The following is a 20,597-nucleotide window of genomic DNA, read 5'->3' on the forward strand; positions in this document are numbered from 1 at the left end:
CCGAATATTTCATTTTATTTACAAATGAAATAAAATGTAGGACATAAATTATTAGTTACAGGAATGTTTACAAAATTAATTATAATTTTAGTAGAATTTCAATTGTTTAAAATTCTTCGTACCTGTAATACAGTCATGTTTCGCGATATTTATAATATACTTATGACAACTCAATTTGCGTTTAAACAGATAAAAATATATTTCTATTGATTTAGAAACTTGACAAAAACAGGACAGCAGGAAGTGTTCGCACACATTGTGGCCGCATTTTAAATTTGACTCGTTAGCATCATTGTATCACTTGGCTTCTACGGTACTAAATTTCACTTCCGCAAGTGTACATTTTACATTAGTTACTTGCGTGTTCACGATTCGTAAGTCTTCTACATGATATCAATGACCATGTAAGCCTATGAAAGAACTCGGGACTTGGACGATATTTTAATATCGATGTGATTAATCAGTTTTCCCAATTTTTGCCATCATGAAAAAACACACCCGAGCGATTTATAAAAATGGAATCTTTACAACCCTCTTCCCTAATTTGAGATTACTTAGTTATCGAGTTACTTAATATTATTTTATTAAGATTACTAGGTTTAAATCGAACGTTTGGTAGTTTTCAATCGTACGGAGACAACATTTTAACTTTATAGAAATTTTCATGAGTTCTCGTTTGGCAGCCAACGTGTTAAGCTTGTTAAAAAGTATTTTCTGCTAACGACGATAGGAAGTTTCGGTGGCAACGAATCCCCAATTTACGGAGACAAACGTCGGGTGAAAATTGCATGCATACGCACCAGGAACAATGGGGGAGCAAATTCCCCCTCCGCGTGGCGTGCTGGTCCCCCTCTGTATATCTGGTACCCTGGAACCCCGATGCATCTCCCCACCTATATAGAAAGAGTACTCGTTTGAAGCGAAGCAGCAGCAGCTGACGACCGTAACAATGCATTCTCTGTACGCGAGAGCAATATGTTCTACACAGGGTTACGAAAGAAGACGGTGAACTTCCATGCGCGCACGCTACTGGCTGGTAGATTACCGGTGTTACAGCGATGTAAAGCCACCAGGACGCGTAGGCAGCAGGTAAGGACCTATTCGCTTTGGCGAGATATCGATCTTGCTTAGTTTAACATTCGAACCGGGGTGATTGAGGTACTAACGAGGAAAGTGTACGTCTAAATGATCAATCATAACATGGTGTTTATATTTTTCTTCCCCTCGACTTCTTCATTTCGAAGACATCGCTGTGCTTAGGCGAAGTTAATAAACACGCGGTCGAGTTTTCCTAAAAGTGCGCGGTCGTACGTGTAAAGTGGTTTCCGAAGACATCAAGTATGTTCTCGAATCAATAAAGCGCTCCTTAAAAATTTTAGATACTCTGACTCACTTAGGGTGGATGCAGTTGTTAACGACGAATTTGACATTGGAGAAGTACGCGTTAATAAGTAGTAACACGAAGTATTCATTCGCAATTTAAAATAGCAAACTAAAAATAATATTGCGTTTTACTGATTGATTCTTACAATCAGTAATTTTGAAAAGCAATCCTGCATTAAAAATATCGTCAACGTTCCCGTAAAGAACGTGACACGGAATTCTTCGTACCTTGCCATTAATATCATGGATTTGCAATTCGCGACAATTCGCGCTTGGTAAACACGAACAAGACGAGAAAAAAAGTCATCCAGTAGCAGGACATTGTGGTAGACGCGGTAGAGGAAGGTTAACGATTGAAAGAAGCGAAAGAGGAGCGATAGAAGACGAAAGGACGAAGAAGTAAAAAGGGTTGGAAGAATATGACGAAGGGAAATGGAAGAAGTGAAAGAGGAGAGATGGGTTAGAGGACGAGGAGAGAAGATCGAGAAGATGGAAAAGATGGTAAAAAAGAGGTAGAGAAAAGGCTGAGGAAACAAGAAAGAAGGAGGGTGGGGAGGGAGAGAGGGATAGAAGAAAGAGGACACAAGAAAGAGAATACTCGGGAGGTTCTGTTACCTGGTCCGCTCTCCTCTACCTGTGTGACGGCAGGTCAGTGTTGCTGCACTCGTGGACGAGAACGGATGTATTGGTTGATTATGCGTATCTTCACGCAAGGGGGTCGAACTTGTTTCTCTCTATCGTCAGATCGTTCACAGTGAAAATGTTGGGCACGGAAGTGTGACGTATGCACGTGGAAAATCGGTTCCATCGCGTACCAGGATTCTTCTGACAGGGTACGTACCATTTTCATCTTAATCGTAATACGAAGAAATGATCCTGTAAATCGTGCGTGCGTTCACCCTTTGCGAGTGTTTTTCTAGCGAGCACTTTTTCTACGTAGAATCGCGAGAAAATGTGCATGTCGTTCGAGATCGGTGCGAAACTTTTTTATCATCTTTTTTCCCTCGTATACTACTAGCTAACAAGGTTAGTGTATCGGCCGCGAAAAAGTAAGACATGCATTAATAGGCTAAACGTTCTTGTAGTTCGCATGGTGAAAAGCGTCGCGTGTGTCACGCGCGTTGAATCGCTGGAATGATCTATGTCAGTGTTTCTCAAACTATGCTCCAACAGGGGATCCATAAACGTATTGGTAAAAATATCCTTTTTTCCTGGAGTTTTACTTTTATTAAATGCAATCGTTGAAATGTTATCTGACATTGATAGCGAGAACTTAAATAAAAGAAACAGAAAACTAAATAGCTTAAAAGTTTGCTACGATTTTAACTTCGTATTCGTTATTCGAATTCTGCTTTTCTTAAAGGTACTAAAAATTTGTATGTCTTATTGAAATTTTACTAATTGAAACTTTTACAGGTAAAACAACCATTTAAAATTCATCTATCAAGAGATTAAGCTGAATAAAAATGGTTAAAAGATGAACGTAGTTCAAGATTGTATTAAGAAAATGAAAAATTATAATTAATAGACCCTGTAAAAAATTTACCTGTTTCGAGTGGGTGAATGGGTCAATTTCGAGGGTCAAGTTTGAGAAACACTGACCTGTATGCACATTAGACGCCACGAAATATGGGAAGAGCGTATTATTTTGCGATGCACGTGTTCTTAATCCACGAATTCGGGGCAGAATGAATTGCCGTGTTTCTAAGTTAAAAGATCGATACTCCCCGTGGTTATGTAATTTATGAGACTAGCATAATGGGAATTCGACTTAATCCTAACGAAAACTACGTGTTTCATATTGTTTGGTGTAGCTAAAATAGAATGTTTCCGCGATAATTTGATCCGAGTGAAAACGTAAAAGTGTATTGACGATCGGGTTAATGTGAATTGAAAACTCTTTTAGATTAACGTATCTAACAAATTGATTTAGAGGTAGTCGATAAAAGCTTGATTATTTAGAATAATATTTATTTTGTTATTTTAATTAATAACATTTGCGATTCTCCTTTATTTCGTTAAACAAATGCACAGCGAAAGTCTAAATAGTATGGAACGATACATAATTCTGCTGTGTTTTATTTTTCTACGAGAATTTGAAATTTTTATTTACTCATCTCTGCCATGGTCGCCGGGTCTGCGTTTAAGCTTGCATAATAAATAGCTCTGTTTGTATTCGCAGTTAATATAGTTTTTATCAAGTTGCTAGAAATGCATTATTACGCACCATTTAGAAGTTAAAATAAGAAAACAAAATAAATGGCCCGCGGATAATTTTAGAAGCGCGGTCTGCTAACATTCAGGAAAGTAAACTGGTGCATGTGTAACCCCTCGTGGCTGGCGCGTACGTTTGTATAAATATGTAAATAAGTTCAGAATAGGAAGCTAGTCAAGGCGTCGATTCCTTCGACAAAACAAGAACAGGTTCCAGAAAGAACTTTACTCACTCTGTGAAAGGTGGCTGTCTCCTGAGATACCTGCACATGTGGAAACAAACCAGCGGAGAAACGTACATTTCCTCGAGAAAACGAATTTCACAGAATTCGTTAGACGCTGCATTTCAACTTAATATTAATAATAATAATATTTAATTGTCTCATAGCGTTCTGCTGTGTTTACAACAAATCATATTTCACCTCGATCAATGATATGAAAATTATATGTTTGATATGTATACTCGACTTTTTATATACCGTGACATATTGCTGGCATTAGGGCGATAGTGCTAGATATAAATGGTTATTAAAATTTCTAATGCAATAACTCGTCCCCTTATCTTCGTAAAATACACATATATTGACCTCGCCTGGTATGGATAATGCCATTCGTTTTTTTAATAATTCTGGAACAAGCAATTCTTTTAGCTATCCACTTTTTTTTAAAGCTACCATTTGCTACCCTCTACACCAACGCAATCAAAGTTATTTAAAAACGATTGTAATTGTACATATTCTCAGTCAAAATATTATTAACATCGTGACGTTAAATTTGAATTTCGTGCGATTATTTGTTTCCAAAATACACTGTCCTCGGTTAATCACCCAGCTAACCAGAAACAGTGCCCGGAGGCTGGGCGACCCGCAAACAACGATACAACCCTGAGGCGCTTTTTCTCCGAGAAATTCTCTGAAATTCTCCAGGCAGACGGTGCACCTTGCACCATAAAGTCGGACTCGTCGGATCGGCATGTTATGTACGGGTTGTGGCAATGTAATGCGGCATAGTGAGGTATGGCGCGTAAGACAGATGTTGGCCAAGAAACAAATAAAAGAGAGAGAAAGAGAGGTCGACGACGAACTGGTAGTCTGAAAGCAATGCCACAATCTGACGGGGTCCTGCATTGCCACCATTAGTCATTTCTCTGTACGATTTTGCAAAAGTTTTTAACGCTAAACTCACCAACATTTCACGCATAGCAAACGGCTGGTTTCAATAATCGTTACATTTTTTACGATTCAATAAAAAAAGCATCCAATTCAATGGTCGATTTAATAATGCATACAATAATGTCTCCAGAATAAACAAATTTATTTCGGGTTTTCATTTGATTACAAACCGTGAAAATGAAGTTATGAAAAATGTCTTGAATTTAAACCAAATTTATTCCATTTTATTATGAAGTTTATTTCTTTTTATTTAAGACACTAAGAAGCAATTTTTCATCACTATCTTCGCACGTTTATAATATAATTCGTGTTAAACAATAATGATAATCATTTTTCTAGTGAAAATAATTACTTTGTCTCTCATCGTAGAAAAATGTTCGTTCGAACATTAATGTTAACCTCTGTGTGAACCTTCAATTTTCGAGGTACAACACGTTCCTAATGAATCGTAAAGTTTTTACTATCTGTGCCCGCGACAGGGGTGGCGCAAGCGCGAACGTAACCAGTAGTTTCCGAGAAGTACAGATGGTAGGTGCCATTCGCGGTACCAACAACAATTTCGTTCAGTGAAGCTCCGTGTGCCGGCAGACGAGCATCCGTGTGTACCTGCCGGCCGCCCGAAAATATGATAACGCACCCCCCGCGGCGGTTCGGTCAATTCGATTAACCCTCACGGTGTACCGAAAGATGGAAAACGATTCCGACGCTCGAAACATCGTACGACTCGAACGAGCTGAATCCAGTGCTCGTACGGCGACGTAGCCTGCATAATTAGGAATTATATAAACATTAAATTCGCACCTGTTACGCCATTATCTCGATCGGATGATCGATCTTTGAATCTTCCTATTCAATGCAACACGGAAGTGGTATGATAACGTTTAATGTCCCATCTGGGTTCCCATGGTTTGTGTAAAAAACATATTTTTCAAAGGTGTTTCTTTATATTTGGTGCTGTAAAGACGGACAAGAATGTAACATTCCAATGATTCGATTTTGTGAAACTGTACCAAGTTTTGTTTTGCTGAAGGGAATTTGCTTACTTGGGAATCATAAACTTTTGTTATAGTGCTATCTAGAATGAAGATACGAAGATAAAGTCGGTAAAATAATTGACATCGGCAATCAGGAAATGAAGTATTGCAAATGATGTTGGTTGTGAATATTTTACCGTTATGGTTGTAAAATCAATAATTTTGTTCAACTTTTCATTGCTTAACCTACATTTGTTAAGCATATATAACATTTCGGAATAGAATAGAACGTTGTTTGTACAAAGTGAATTTATATAACCGATAAAGCTCCAGATCGGATAATAAACAAGGTGATAATTGAAGAAAATATTATTACATGTTACATTGTTTCTTTAACTATGATCTTTTTTATTATCACGATTTATTGGGAAGTTTTTGTTTCTACTAAAAGATTTTTACTTTTGTTTTCGAGTGTTTGAAATCGTGGGTAAACAAACGATTCCTATGCAATTTGCAATATTTATATGCCAGGCACCAAATCGTTTATTTAAATTGCTATTTTTGCTTGGGCCAGAATTTCGCAAATTACTTTGATCGAGAGAAGTTCGATGGAATCGTTGATCATCCGTTCGCTGAAAACAATAAACGTAACGAGACACGGGATTCAGATAGATCAGTGATCTCAGTGGCGCATTATCCCATCAGTGTATCACTTTCATTGATACAGATTTCCACGCGATTAATTTATTATACTTGATGTATTATCTTTTATTTCAAAACTCTATGTTTAACAATTGTACATCTTTGATACATTCTGATTCTTGTAAACCTTTAACATAATATCTGTGATAATACAATTTTGTTGAGTATTAACGATACTTTGAGTATTTCTTTTACGTTCTGTGTTCTTTTATTTTATTGTAACAGAGACCACAAATTCAATTTTGTTTAGTGGCCCTCCAAAAGGTATAATGCATCACCCACCATTCAGATCGAAGGTCCCTAAATCGTTCTAACGCGTGATCAGGGAAAGGATTTCGGCTCGGTAGCCGTGTTATCGAAGCCATTGGTTGATCATTTTATCGAGATAAAAGCGACCGTAGAGAGTGTGTCCAAGAGAGGCGCAAGAAATCGTTCGAAAGAAAAGTATGCAGCTACTTTCCAGTTTCATGGCGAGGCACCTGAAGCGAGGAACATCCTTGAAAAAAGGTACGGCACTGCGGATGAGCCCGGCAAACACTCATTTAGAACAATGCCACCGTAATTACTGCGACGAGAATTACGAGCTTCTCGAACTGCGTTCATTTTTCTCGGACTTGGGTCGTCGACTGGAATGTTTTTCTTACCGATACTGGGAAATTAACTCTTTGCGGTCGTGTTTCCCTTAGGGATGGTACTCGTACTGGTTGAAATTATTATTGGGGAACGCGTGTTCAATCAATTATTCCCGTGGAAACGTAGCAGTTTTATACAAACGAGTTTATATTCAAGCTGTGGGCAATCTATTATAAAGCATTGAAACATTTATATTATATCTACGCTCAAGTAAAGCTTTCAGTGTTTGTAATTATTAAATACATTCATTACGAGAATCTCTGTGGTACTACAAACGTAACATGGATTAACGTTTCCGCTGGATTTGATTTCGCGATTGAAATGTCAGTAGACACGCGCCACCGAATACGCTTGACAGAAGCAGGAACGATCGAGGACGAGACCTTGGCATTCTAAGCACCCTTTGCATAGAAATTGATACCGCACAACCTTTCCAGGTACTGTTGCGCTTTTGTGCTCCGGTTGCAGAACTCCATTTCCGAGTTTAAAGATGTGAAACAGTTAATCCTGTCGTAGCTTTATTCAATTGCAAGAGAACAGAATTAAAGGAAACCAGAGGCGGAGAAAATTGTATTTGAACAATAAATTACGAACACAATTTTGCAGTTTAAATAAATATACAAGGAAGAGTTAATTTTCAAAATACGTACATACAGCAAGCTCATTTATACCGTTAGTGTTACCTTCACTCTGCATCAAGTATGATCTGTAAGATTATTTTTCAATAATATTGTCTAAACAACGCACACGAAATAATCTCATTTAACAATTTCGTGTAATTATAATGCACAGACACGAATATCAAACTTGAAAAGTGTATGTCCTTTATCTGCAAGAAGAAAGCATACCCCCAACGAGACATCTGCTTCCTGAGACGTCTCTGTTAGGGACGTCTGCGGACTTCCGAGATCGTTGTCAATCCGAAAGTCGCGTCCGTGGTTCACGCGACATTCGCAAGGGCAGGGCATAAATCGAGGTGGACGACTTAACAAATGGATTACGTAAACGCGACATACCGCAGGGATCGTCACGAAGTTATCAGGCACGGACGTTGCGGTATCGTTAATTGCGCCCGTGCGACGTTCGTCCTTGCACCCCCTGGTTACATTGTAATTGATATGCGCGCCAGTCAAGAGACCATTATGCGTCGAAGAATGCGAAGATCGTGGCGATAGCGTAGTTGTTACGCAGACGTTAGAAAACGTCGAGTGTTTTTATAAGAAACGTATTCGAGACCTTACGTTTACCAGGGGTTGTATTCGTTTTCGCACCAAGTACAACAAATAGCACGCCGAGCCATCGTTATAGCTAATTGAAAGATACCATTCGGTTGAGATCATTTTTAGATAATAGAACAAAATATAGTACAAAGTTTCTATTCTTTTATATATTTTACTATGAGTTCTTTTAACCCCATTCGTGCCTAAAGTGAAATTGTTAGACTGAAATAGTACAAATTTTCATGGTATGGAGAATGTTCAAAGGTTCGATGACAACGTGAAACGCTATAAAAATTGTATCGAAGAGACAGCATTCAAGATAAGCAACATGATCGTAACAAAAAGTATTAAATCGTTAAAAAAAAGAAAGAAATAAACGTAGACTGTAGATGATAGACACGGACAGAACTTGAAGGAGGGTGTGAATTGTTTCGCATAAGTGTTGGGTTGAACGACGAACCGGCGCGATGACATATGAACTGAAAAGTTAATTAGCATGTGCATCCTTTTATTTGTTTTCAGGAAAACGCGAAGGCACGGGCAGCGGAAATTATATCGGTAATTGTCCACCATCGACGGGGGGTCCACCCAGGATCATTAACAGTACCACCGGTTACGGTACTGCGCCTGGGGGTGCCAATATGATCCCCGAGGATCCTGCTCCCGACGAGGACTTCGCCTTAGCTATCACTCAGAAAACTCAGGTGAGTGAAATTTGTCTATTCGCCTGGTTTTACGTTTTATACGATATAACAGTTGAGGTTTCATTTAATTAAACGACACTTCGTACCTCAGCATGGTTGCGTTTGAAAATATATTTTGAAATAGGAGGAGTTGTATACAATTTTATCATCGTAGAAAATAATTGAGTTTTCCGTTTTTTTATGGAACACCTTGTACATACGGACTTCTCCGTTACTCGGTAGGGGATTATTAAACCAAAGTTTGCCTACATTTTACGCACTGAAAACGAATCTAAGAATATATTACCATAACGTTAACGTTAATTAGTTATGGTATTACCGGAACGTTCTTATAGTACAGTGATAAATGGGTTTACCGACTTGTAACGTTCGTTAATATTACCCTTACCAGCCAAGTGTATTTTTTGTTGCAACTTTTCCACGAACCATTTTTTCAAAACACTCACGTATATAACATTTTCGTTTTATTTTTACCCCACGAAAGATTTTGGGCAAAGTTCGTAAGGAAATTTCTCGGTATGTGCAACGATATAAACACAGCCTCCTTTGCGTTTGATACGAAATGCGTTGCACGCAGGTACGTACATAGTTTCAGTGGTTCGTGTTCTGTCGACGGCAGGCATTTTTCGACGGTATTTACGTGATTTGAATCGTCAACCACCTAAACGAAACAGTCAGAATAGTTTCGTTCGGTGATCCCCTCTGGACGTCGTACAACGTAGACTGAAAACTTAAAAAGCACAGCTGCCATGTTTTCGTAATTCCAGAAATACGAGATTAAATTGCGCGAGTTCTTCTTTACCAAAAGAAACCCATCAATTCCTCTACTTCTCTCTCTCGTCGCAAAAAGAAAACAAAGGTACACTCCATTTCCCCCAGCGTCGTCGAATAACTCCCTTCTTTCTATCTCTAATAGTCTCCGTTAGCTTCGATCGACGTATGCAAATTTTGTTACACATTATCGCTTAAGGCACAATGGCTCTGGATTAGAATACGCGCATAAATTCGATACACCGAATTAACAGAACTCGAGGTTAATTAGACGTGGCGTAGGATACGTGTTACCAAGCCTTGAACTTGCGGGTGTAAAGGAGAAATTATTGTCTACGTGGGAAACGTGCTCCCAAGTAATGCTTTCCGGTGTGGAACTCGTGAGACTTCTCGTGTGATTTTTATCGTTGAATTCCTTACCCTGTCGACGCTGAAGCAGGAAGAACGGATTCCTCCCTATTAAGAAGTAGATTCCTCGGAGAAAAGTACTCGTAAAGAAAGTCTTTATTCGGTAGCTTACGATCTGATTTGCACGAGGAGGTAAACACTGCGAATGTCGTCGTTGCCCATTATGTTCTGGATCCGTGGGAAATACGGTACGGAAAGCGGGTCACGTAAATAGTAGGGACCTGAACCTGTTTCGGTTTGAATTTTACTGTCGTGTTTACTGTACTCGATGACATCCATGCGTCGATGGATATAACGTCTGACACGGATGCACGAGATGTAAGGGGCGCCACAAATTGGAAAGCGATGAAACGCGTTCGTCGAGATCGGTACACTTTCAAAAAATTCCAGAATTTCGGACGGTTGTTTACGCCATGCCAGCGGCAATTGTCAAAATGACACGAGTGCGCCCTTTGTTGGATATGGAATGGTAAAAAGTATCGACTCAAGGTTTCATCTCGGAGCACCGGATCTTTACAATCGACACACGGTCCCTTAGCCATTGAACAACTTTCTAATTAATGGAATGTTACGTTCTTGGCAGGGCAGGTAGTATTGCCATTGCGTAAATACACGATACGGGACAAGGGACGACGATGAATTTTTCTTCGTAGTATCGATAGGCACTAAATAGATAAGAGTTAAGGGAGAAGTCACCTTGGACGCGTGAAAATCATAGCTGTATTCAACAATTTTTAGTCGGAAAACAAATAACTTTAAGGAAGATTTCTTTGCTGTGATTTATTATATTAGGGTTGTCCCAAAAGTTTCTTTCGCTTTATTAATAAGTAATACATGCACAATATTTTATGTTTTATGTTACATTACTGAATTGTGCACGATTCATTTTTCTCCATTACTGTTACAACATGAATATCTATGAAATTAGATTGTCTATTTATATAAACACGACCATATAAAATAATTGAGTGCGATTCGAGAAAGAAAATAATTTTTATTTAAATTTTTCAAATAAAATAGCGATGTTAGAGCCATTACATTACAAGTCTTTATCGAATGACTTTCTGATCAACGTAGCAGGATTCACAGGTATGGTTGGGCCTAAAATAAAAAAACATGCGTTTTCATACGTGGAGGTGCACAAGCACATCTGACAATATATTAAACACATGTACAGTTAATTTCAAAGCAAACAAACTAATATGATGTGCTTATGACCGGTTTCACGACGAAACTTTCTCCTATCCGTTAACTTAATTACACCTTTCCTCGCCACGTGTGCGCAAAATTACGGTTTTGCCGCTATATGTGCCATATATGCGCCTCACTTTTTACTCTACATATACGAGTGAACACCAATCGTTCTATTTACGCCAACCATAGTCGCGATCGTTTGCTACTTTTGCCTTAAGGGGGTACAAAAGTATGTCAACCCTTTATCGACGACCAGCGCGAACCAGCACCTTCAGATTACACGAATATCAGACGAAAAGCAACGCAAAATGATTTTTATTCATGTACGAAAGTATAATATTCGATGTTCTGTACTTTTACACAATTTATTTCGTCTTCCAACAGCGTGAAATCAAATACACTTTTCACTGGAAATGAATTCACTGTAGAAATCCACTTTTATAAACTTTCGAGACTTCAGAAATAATATTACGTTACAATTATCGAATACGAATCAACCCTGGGGACTTCGGAACCGTGGATAACGCATCTCACCTTAATTTCAAGGTGCACCATTTTACATTTCTTTGAATCAATACCGAAGTACTTAAAAAAACAATTCATAGAGATTGCTACACCAACGCTTCAAGATTCAATGAAAGGTAATACAAGCAAAGATTGTCGCCTCCCAGTCGCCACACAAGCTGCGTAGAACCTAGTATAGTCTCCGTATAGTATCTCGGTGTAATATTATAGACCCATAGTTGCCTCTCGAGTAAACGCTAATAAGAACTACCTCTTGATTAGCTCGTGGCATTTGTAGAATCGTAAAACCCGCGAAATCTTTTGATTTGAATCAATCGCGTTTATTCGTGCGACTTAATCTGATCATTTTGAGGTTAATGACGTTTTCCATGACGCCAGAGAAACTTGGTAGATGTTCGTGCACGCGATGTTGCGTGAGTACACGCGGATCGTGTCGTCCTATATCACGGCAAGATGAAGGAATAATGATTTTTATTATCCACGACTTTCGCTTTGGTTCATTTTCTCCGGCCGAGATATTAATACGTTTTCCGACGGAAATACGCCAATCGGCACATTTTCGATGACGATGCTCGAGCAAAGGATCATGAAGCCACAGACCTTGGACATGAATATAAATCTAACATCGTTAACGACCATCGTACGACCGAATCACGATCAAATAAAACGATAAAAGTAGGAAACCAACAATATGATAAAACTACTTCTTGAACAAGCATTAGAATTTTTTTGAAATAATCTATATCATACGTAGCAAGTGAACCTTAACATTTAGTCATTCATTTTACATATCTACTATATAATAAATATTTTCCTGTGTGAAAATATGAAAAAAATGTATGAACATGTACGTTAAAAGAAAAATCAACAATAATTTAGTAAAAATTCTTAGAGTTCGTACGAATTTCATCAAGAGATCCAATTCTTGTAAAAAAAAACTCGAATTGTGTACAGAACGAATGATTTTTAATGCAGAGAGACGCAGAAGCCATTCGCGGTGCACTGTATCTCAGTGTGACCCTCGCAATCGCATGGATAATAGGTGCAGCAGGACTGTCGTTAGCATGGCTGGTACTAGTTCTTGCGTTGGCAGGAACGATATTTAAAGCAAGAATATCTCGCCTCCTTCAATCGACGCTCCAACACGAATTAGCCAGACTACGTCGAAGAAGGGCTCTGTACAAGGATGAAACCGCTGAATGGTTGAGTTTGCTTGTTAACAAATGGTAATTAGTAATTTCACATTATACTTACAACTTTTAACTCCTTTAAAATCCTTGCTTCCTTTACTCTCGTAAATCTTGAAGATCTCGTAAATCTTGAAAAACGAGGAGCAGTTCCTTTGCCACTCGAAAGCAAGTATTTTAATTATCTTTAGAATTAATCTGAATTATAGAATTATATAGAAGAATCGACAATTTACACTTCGTTTAGAGCGTTAGCAAATTGCTCGAACTCGATTCTTATCGTAATCGTCTTCGATTTTACATCGCCAGTAATTCGTGTGTCCTCGTGGTAACTGCGTCGAACATAATCGAAGCGATAATTCCATTGAAGTAACGCGTGATTGTTGTTAATCCCTCAAAATGTCCCTCGTAGGTGAATAAACGTCGTACGTGAACGAATGCTGTGTAGGTATTTGTAAACATTCCACATTCCTCGTGCGTATAACCGTTGCCTTTCACATTTCGCTGATACTCCAATGCAGGATTTCTCAAACATCACATCTCTACGGACCCCCCTCGTAGGAGGACAATTTTTTTTACCATTCACGATAGAAATAACGATAATTTTTTTTTTTAAATATTCTTCAAGCTGATTTTTCCAACAAATGAACTTCCGTTCGAATAGTTTTAATTCGATTCAAATGACTTCGTATAATGTAATTGACACTTTTCATACACTGTTTACTATACATCGATGCGCAAATATAAATATGTAAAAAGTTAATATGATTGAAACAAATTTCTAGCGAATAAAAAATCGCATTGGAAACAACTTTCGAAGTTCTTCTCGCAATGGATCGCACCCGCTGCTTCATAGATTATGCTTAGGTGAAACGATCTGAGCCTCCACCGACGTTTTCTCGTTCGTCAGGGCTTCGAAGCCATTTAAACACTACGCGAGCATTTGTTTGGAAAGAGTAATACTTATTTGGATAGTTGATAGACCTGTTCAAGCGTACCTAAACATCGAGCGATCCTTTTCAGTTCTCTAGTTCCGTGTTTCTCAACCTTTTTCGTCTCGTGGCCCACTTCCAAGTGTTATTACTTTTGTGGCCTCCGCATTTAATAACAGCCACCGAATTTCAATCAGGAATAAAGACTACTCGTGTACAAGATTCTATTAATTTATCGAGGGTGTCGAGCCAAATGAAAAAGCACTCTGACATTCCTTATCAGTCTTTTAATCTATCGATGAAATCGTGGGGTTGAAGGACTAATGCCCCGAAAGCTTTCAAATCATCCATTATCGTCTAAAAATGGAACGCCTTTATTAATATTGATATTAAAGCTCTCGTTAATTTCCGTAATTCACGACCCACCGATAGCATATGGTCTCCGACAGATTTAATTTGAGCACACGATAAATTCAATTAAATTTTAATGAAATCTTCCGATTCGTTTCAGCAAATTAAATATGTCCAAATAACATGTAGTTTTTAATTTTATATTAATTACGACGCGTCATATTACCTATTAATAATAAAATTTACTTTATAGACTACTTTATTAGACATTAATGTATATACAATTAAATTAATTTGAGTCGAATTTTGTTTGACGAATCAGATTCTCCTGACTGTATGTAGACTGTATATCGATTGTAACTGCACATGTACATATAATATTATTTCTTATCTGATACAGGTGGAGATTCAGTGCTGCGAGTATATTTTCCTTGGCAAAGGAAAGGCTGGAGCCTCTCTTGAATGAAGCTAAACCTGGAATACTCGGTAAGACAAACTTCAATTGGAAAGAGAGTGAAAGAGAGATTGGCAATTCCAAATCGAAAACGGAAGAACAATATATATACCATTTCTTTTGGGATAAAATCGTGTATCAAACAGTTCCTCCAAGAAATATTGTTCTAGGTCCACTGGAACTGAGAGAACTCACCCTTGGCGAGCAAACCCCATGCGTCACACGCGTAAGAACTTTAGACTATACCAGCGATGATGACCTCGACGGGCAAACTGGCCAAACAAAATTGTCCATCGAAGCCGACGTGCGTCTCGATTGCGAGCAATTTCGTATGCTCATCACAACAAGACTATTTGGGAAAGGGTTAGCACACACATTTATTTTTGTTTGTGTCTAAAGTTGAGAATTAGTTAGCCTATTAGTTAGCGCAACGTTTGATTACGTACTAATTCCAACTGAAAAATGTCTTATTTGTTTAAAGAGTCGGGATGGACGTCGATTTGGCTGTGGAGAAACTATCTCTATCGGGGACTATCCTTACCACCCTGACCCTTAACTCCATGGCACCGTTTCCGCACGCAACCTCTTTAAGCGTGAGTTTCTTGGAGAAACCGGACGTTTGGTTCAGCGTGAGAATTCTACGAGCCGTACAAATGATGGAAATGCCTTTAATTAAGACCTGGATCCACGCGGTGGTCACGGACGCTTTGGCTAGCTGGATCGTTGATCCAGGTCACCTGGAGATGGATCTGAGAGCTCAAGAACGCCCTGGACCTAGATTGGATTCTATAGCAAACTCCATACCACAGGGAGTGCTTACTGTTGTTTTGTCTCAAAATGGTTATCCAGGTAACGATTTCATGTATACTGTTTTTAGGTTGTAATGATGTTAGACAAGTTTCTTTTTTTATTAAGATTGGATGCGCTTAGTATCTTTTATCCTCAAAATATTTTTAAGTTACGTTTAATATCGATAATACAGTTCCAATCGGGGATGAAGTGAGGTGGCTGGTGGTGACACTGGGAGATCAAAAACGCGTCACGGCTCCTTTGAATTCTGCATGGAACGAGGACGTCTCGTTCTTAGTAGGAGCGTTGGATAACGAAAAGATCTCCATTAAATTAAAAACGAAACGGCTTGTCAGTACGATCACTTTGGCACAATTTGAATTGCCGCTAGGAGTTTATAACTGGGACAACTCGCAGGTGTAAGTTTAAGTATTAGGCTGTGGGTGATTAACTGTCCAGTTTTTTTTTTGTCATAAACTTTTTTATTACTTTTATTCGACAGCGTCGAAACCGTCTTACAACAAAAGAAACCATCCCGTAATAGCGCCAACATTCCAAACATCAACGCTCGATTGGAGTACACAACGCTCCCTAAATTGGATCCAGATCTACCGCAACCGGAAGTAGTAGAAGATAATTTACATCTTTCAGGTATTTTTTCAATTTCCTTTTATTTTTCTGACGGTGTTTCTCAAACTATGTTGGAATGTTAGTCCATGAGTCCTTGAGAGAAAAAATGCTTTCCATTAAAAATTAATCGTAATTCCACCCCAAGGTGATTCGCCATAAATACTCTATTATATACTAAGAGGTTTTATGAAAAGTTGAAGTTTGAGAAATACTGTTCAATGGATTTTCACCGCGCATTTGCTAGAAAAATCATATATCAAGAATTGCGTAACGTGAAACATCTTCTCGAAAATCAATTATTTTGTTTGGCGTTATCCGTATCTGATATTTTCAGTGTCACGAAAATATCCGAATCGAGCACAAAAATCAGGTAAAGCCCAATAAATATTGTAATGATGGTAATGAACCTATTGAATGTGGCTTTCTAGCATGAACTTTGAATATTTTCATTTTCTTATTAAAGCACGGTGCAGTACTGTCACTTCTCTTTCATGTGCATCGACGTGTAATGACATAATATATTGTATTGTATTGTATTATAATATTTTGTACACTCTGCAATAATTTCATTACTTTATAATGAATATAAATTTCCAGGGGTGCTTGTGGTTTATATCCATTCGGCGGAAAATCTCAGTAGCGACAGTTCGCATTGCAATCCTTATTGCATGTTGTTTAATAATCGTAAAAAGGTACGTTCTCTGATATCCACAAAGCAGATCAATTTTAATATAATTTCATACTTCATCGATGCAAAAAAGTCATACCGTTATTTCTCTTTTAACCGTCAGGTAAAGACAACGCATTACGTTCGAAGCACCACTTCGCCATGCTGGGAATCGAGAACTCAATTTCTTGTTCAGGATTACACTCAAGTGTCTTTAAGTTTCGTTGTGTATTCCTGGAATATATCGAAATCGTCTGACAGCGATATGCTTGGTCTCGCTATATTGTCCTTGTCTCAAGTAAGATCGCATATTTTATTTATTTATACAAAGTATTGGTAAATTATAAGTACAATGTATGTTTAATTTATTAACTTATCAATTCCATGTACAGGACAGTACATGGATAGTCAGAAAAGAATTGACGCTCAGTGGCTCGAATAATATGTCGACGATGACAGTTTCCGTAATGTTCCATCCCATTAAAAGTGTACAGCAAGTAATCACCAGTCGAAGAAGTAGCTTGGCTCTTCCTGTTTCGGATGATGAACCAAAATCTAAAAGGAACAGCATACCATGGATGCAACAAGCAGTTAGTGAACTTGATAAAAATAGATCATTTATTTATACCATTCTTATATTTTATTTTTGCTTGCTTCATTTTTAGAAGCTACTATTGACTCACAAGGACATAGATCCTGCTTCGTCGGACGTATCGAGTCTACTTTCCACCGGAAGTGGATTAATGGAAGTAACTTTGATGCGTGCCAAAGATCTCGTAGCAAAAGATCTGAATGGGTTCAGCGATCCTTTTTGCGAATTGAAGCTCAATAATGAAACAAAATACAAGAGCAGCGTAAAGAAGAAGACGTTGAATCCCTGCTGGGATGAAAGTTCCATTATGGGTTTACCTAGAAACGGCGAGACCTTGGATGTCGTAAGATCCTTATTAATTGAATATAATTATCTACAGTTTTAGTATCAAGATAAACTACATATATATAATGTTTCTTAATCTTTTCATATAGGTTTTATGGGATCATGATACTTTCGGTATGAAAGACTATCTTGGAAAAGTATCATTGACTCTCGATGACGTCAGAAAATTATCTAACAGCGATCAGTCCAATTGGTTCACATTAAGAGGAACCAAAACTGGATCTGTAGAGTTGAAGATTAAGGTCTTGTCCGAAGAGTGCGAGGTGCCCGATATTTTCTTAACGAAATAAAGATCTGCGTTTTTATCGTTCCCTTTTCGATCCGTATTAAAGATTTCGTTCTTCTTAGATTCAAAGTACGTACGCAGCCAGCAATATGAGCGAAAGCTCGATGCAATTGAACATTGAAACCTCCGAGACAGTGTCGAACATTATTAGAAGACCTTCGATGGAAAAATCAAAGATGAGATTGCATTTGGATGTCGTACCGCCTCCACCGCCACCGCGTACAGTCACTTTGTTGAAACCTACTATTTCTAGTCAATTTGGTAAATTATTGTCTAATTGTTCGATGTTAGTTATACTAAATAATTTATCTTAATCGTTGAAATTATTTGAACTAGACAAAGCTAGCATTGAAAGTAAAGATTCGAACGAGATGAATGGAAATCAAAATTCATGGACGCCTAGAATTATTAGCGAAGCCGGAACGGATGTGATCGATAACACCGAAACGACAAAGTTAAGAGATCGACGATCTTCTCATAATAGTTTGACTCCGAGTCCTGAACAAAGCTTCGGCAAAAAGTTACCGCAATATAATAGCTTCCGCGTTATGAAGCAAAAGGTAGGCACTTGTTGCTTTTTTCAACGTTTTAAATATAAAATATGTTGATTATAATTAAATATGTTACTGTTGTAAAAGTCAACCGCGGATATTTAATAACGCAGTTGGTATTATTACAAAAAAAAAAAACTTTAGGTAAAGAGGGGACTGAAACTTCGTAGATTTCGTTCAGAAGTCAATATTGAAGAGAAGAACGAAGGGAAAGGTATAACATTAAGTTTAGAACCTAGAGGTGGTGGGGAAGCTGACGCTACAGAGCTTCTACAAGAATCTGGTTTAGCTCATGCTGTATCACAACCTGATATGCTTGGCAGAATAAGACAGCCCAGTCCGCGTTTAAGACTGAGACCAAATGGTTAGTAAGCTACACTATTGATTTAATTACATCAATAAAAAGCGATTAAAGAAATTTGGTATTATTAAATAATATTTTCTTTGCATCAGAGATAAAAAAAGTGGTCAATGGTACCAGAGAAAAGTATTCTGGCATTGAAGGCAAAGTTCTTCAGGCTCAAGGTCTCCATGTTGCACATATCGCTCAATTATATTGCAGAATTAAACTTCAAACGTAAGTACACGTTAAAATAAATATAATAATCAATAATGGTATTAACAATGTTACACGTTATTTAATAGATGTACCAGTCCCGATAAAATCGCATCTTCGGTAAATAGTGGTAAAACATTAGCGAAATCTCGACTTCTACCCGCGATGCCTAACCCTCAATTCAGCATAGACTTTCATATAGAGGGTGAGAATGTTCCAAGACAATCTTTATTAATATTCGAAATCAGAAGTGCTAGTAAAGAATTATTAGCTAGTCGGCGCATCACTCTTCACGAATTACTAGGTATTTTTAGATTTAATTTTCTCTTTATCTTATTTCTTTAATTTAGTTCTTTAAATTTATTATTAGCTTCCTGCTATATGGATAGCATTAGGTATAAAATAAATTCTAAAATGTGTCACGTTTAGGTGTTTCTGCGGCAACCGATGAAATTCGTACATGGTTAGCATTGAATAATGGAGCATCATTGGAAGTAGAAATTGCTCATGGAAGAGAGCTTAAAACTAAATCCACAAAAAAACTATTCCGGTCTTGGTCTGTACACAGGATAGGAAAAATATAAAACAGTTTAAAATTGTATATTTTTAATTAAACTATCATATACTTATTAAACATCATAATTTGCTAAATACAGTCTTGTACAAATTGAAAATTTCTTCTTAAAAATGTAATGTAGGAGGTCGAAATTTTACTCATTTTCAAACATCAAATGTTTTATTCGTGTAAATATATACATATATATTTATATATATATATATACATAAGCTTTCTAATGTAATTTCACAATGAAAAATTGTAATACTCATATTTTGTACTATAAAATGTGTATAAGAAAATATATTACTTTTCATCATAAAACAATTTAAATCGTAATGACAAATACTATTTTTCTGTCATCATTTAAAGTATAAATTAAATAGTACGCATAACAAAAGTAATTTATCAACATTTGTAACAATATATCAACTATTTATTGCTAATAACGTATAAAATGTACTCCAAATAAAACATTAATACATCAGTATACATATATTTATTATAATTCATGATATATCTCTTAAAACTTTCAGTTGTACTTTCAGTTTAAAGTAATCACTTCACCAGGGCAGGTCGCTACAAAGTCGGTGACAAATAAATTGGTTAATGTATTAATATATCCTAAAAATACTCTTAAACTACTTAATCGTATCTATAAGTGCTTCTAATGAACTTTAATTTAATTAAATAAAAGGACATTCAAATTTCCCGCGGTAAATTAGACTGCCATCTAGCGGTGAACATAACGAACTATTTTTCGGAGTTCGAGCAGTGCCTCTATCGGTAAAATGCTCAAGT

At 37.4% G+C, this 20,597-nt stretch overlaps 1 protein-coding gene across 4 annotated transcripts; it reads left to right on the forward strand.

Moving 5' to 3' along the window:
• The first annotated feature begins 2,031 nt into the window (after positions 1-2,031).
• LOC128873790 (uncharacterized) lies at positions 2,032-20,265 on the forward strand. Of its 4 annotated transcripts, none has more exons than XM_054117637.1 (21): positions 5,304-5,675; positions 6,696-6,952; positions 8,821-9,002; positions 12,876-13,126; positions 14,771-14,856; positions 14,995-15,187; positions 15,306-15,673; positions 15,807-16,032; positions 16,116-16,264; positions 16,578-16,613; positions 16,841-16,935; positions 17,035-17,208; positions 17,303-17,500; positions 17,576-17,845; positions 17,937-18,110; positions 18,196-18,394; positions 18,470-18,693; positions 18,829-19,048; positions 19,138-19,261; positions 19,330-19,544; positions 19,670-20,265. In XM_054117637.1, exons 2-21 carry the CDS (start codon positions 6,892-6,894, stop codon positions 19,822-19,824), a joined length of 3,600 nt encoding a protein of 1,199 aa, XP_053973612.1. In that variant the 5' UTR covers positions 5,304-5,675; positions 6,696-6,891; the 3' UTR covers positions 19,825-20,265. The 4 variants fall into 4 exon arrangements, with proteins under 4 accessions (XP_053973614.1, XP_053973612.1, XP_053973611.1 ...); XM_054117636.1 differs by having other exon boundaries at positions 5,304-5,638; XM_054117639.1 differs by lacking the exons at positions 5,304-5,675; positions 6,696-6,952 and adding an exon at positions 2,032-2,216 and having other exon boundaries at positions 19,670-20,264.
• The last annotated feature ends 332 nt before the right edge of the window (positions 20,266-20,597 follow it).

This window comes from Hylaeus volcanicus, chromosome 3 (genome assembly GCF_026283585.1).
Source record: "Hylaeus volcanicus isolate JK05 chromosome 3, UHH_iyHylVolc1.0_haploid, whole genome shotgun sequence".
Classification (NCBI taxonomy): domain Eukaryota; kingdom Metazoa; phylum Arthropoda; class Insecta; order Hymenoptera; family Colletidae; genus Hylaeus; species Hylaeus volcanicus.

Bases quoted from the DNA above. Each gene is read 5' to 3' on its own strand.
- LOC128873790 (XM_054117637.1), top strand. From the start codon at position 6,892: ATGCAGCTACTTTCCAGTTTCATGGCGAGGCACCTGAAGCGAGGAACA. The intron at 15,674-15,806 runs GTAACGATTTCA...TCGATAATACAG, and splicing joins GTCTCAAAATGGTTATCCAG to TTCCAATCGGGGATGAAGTG. The intron at 18,694-18,828 runs GTAGGCACTTGT...AAAAAACTTTAG, and splicing joins TCCGCGTTATGAAGCAAAAG to GTAAAGAGGGGACTGAAACT.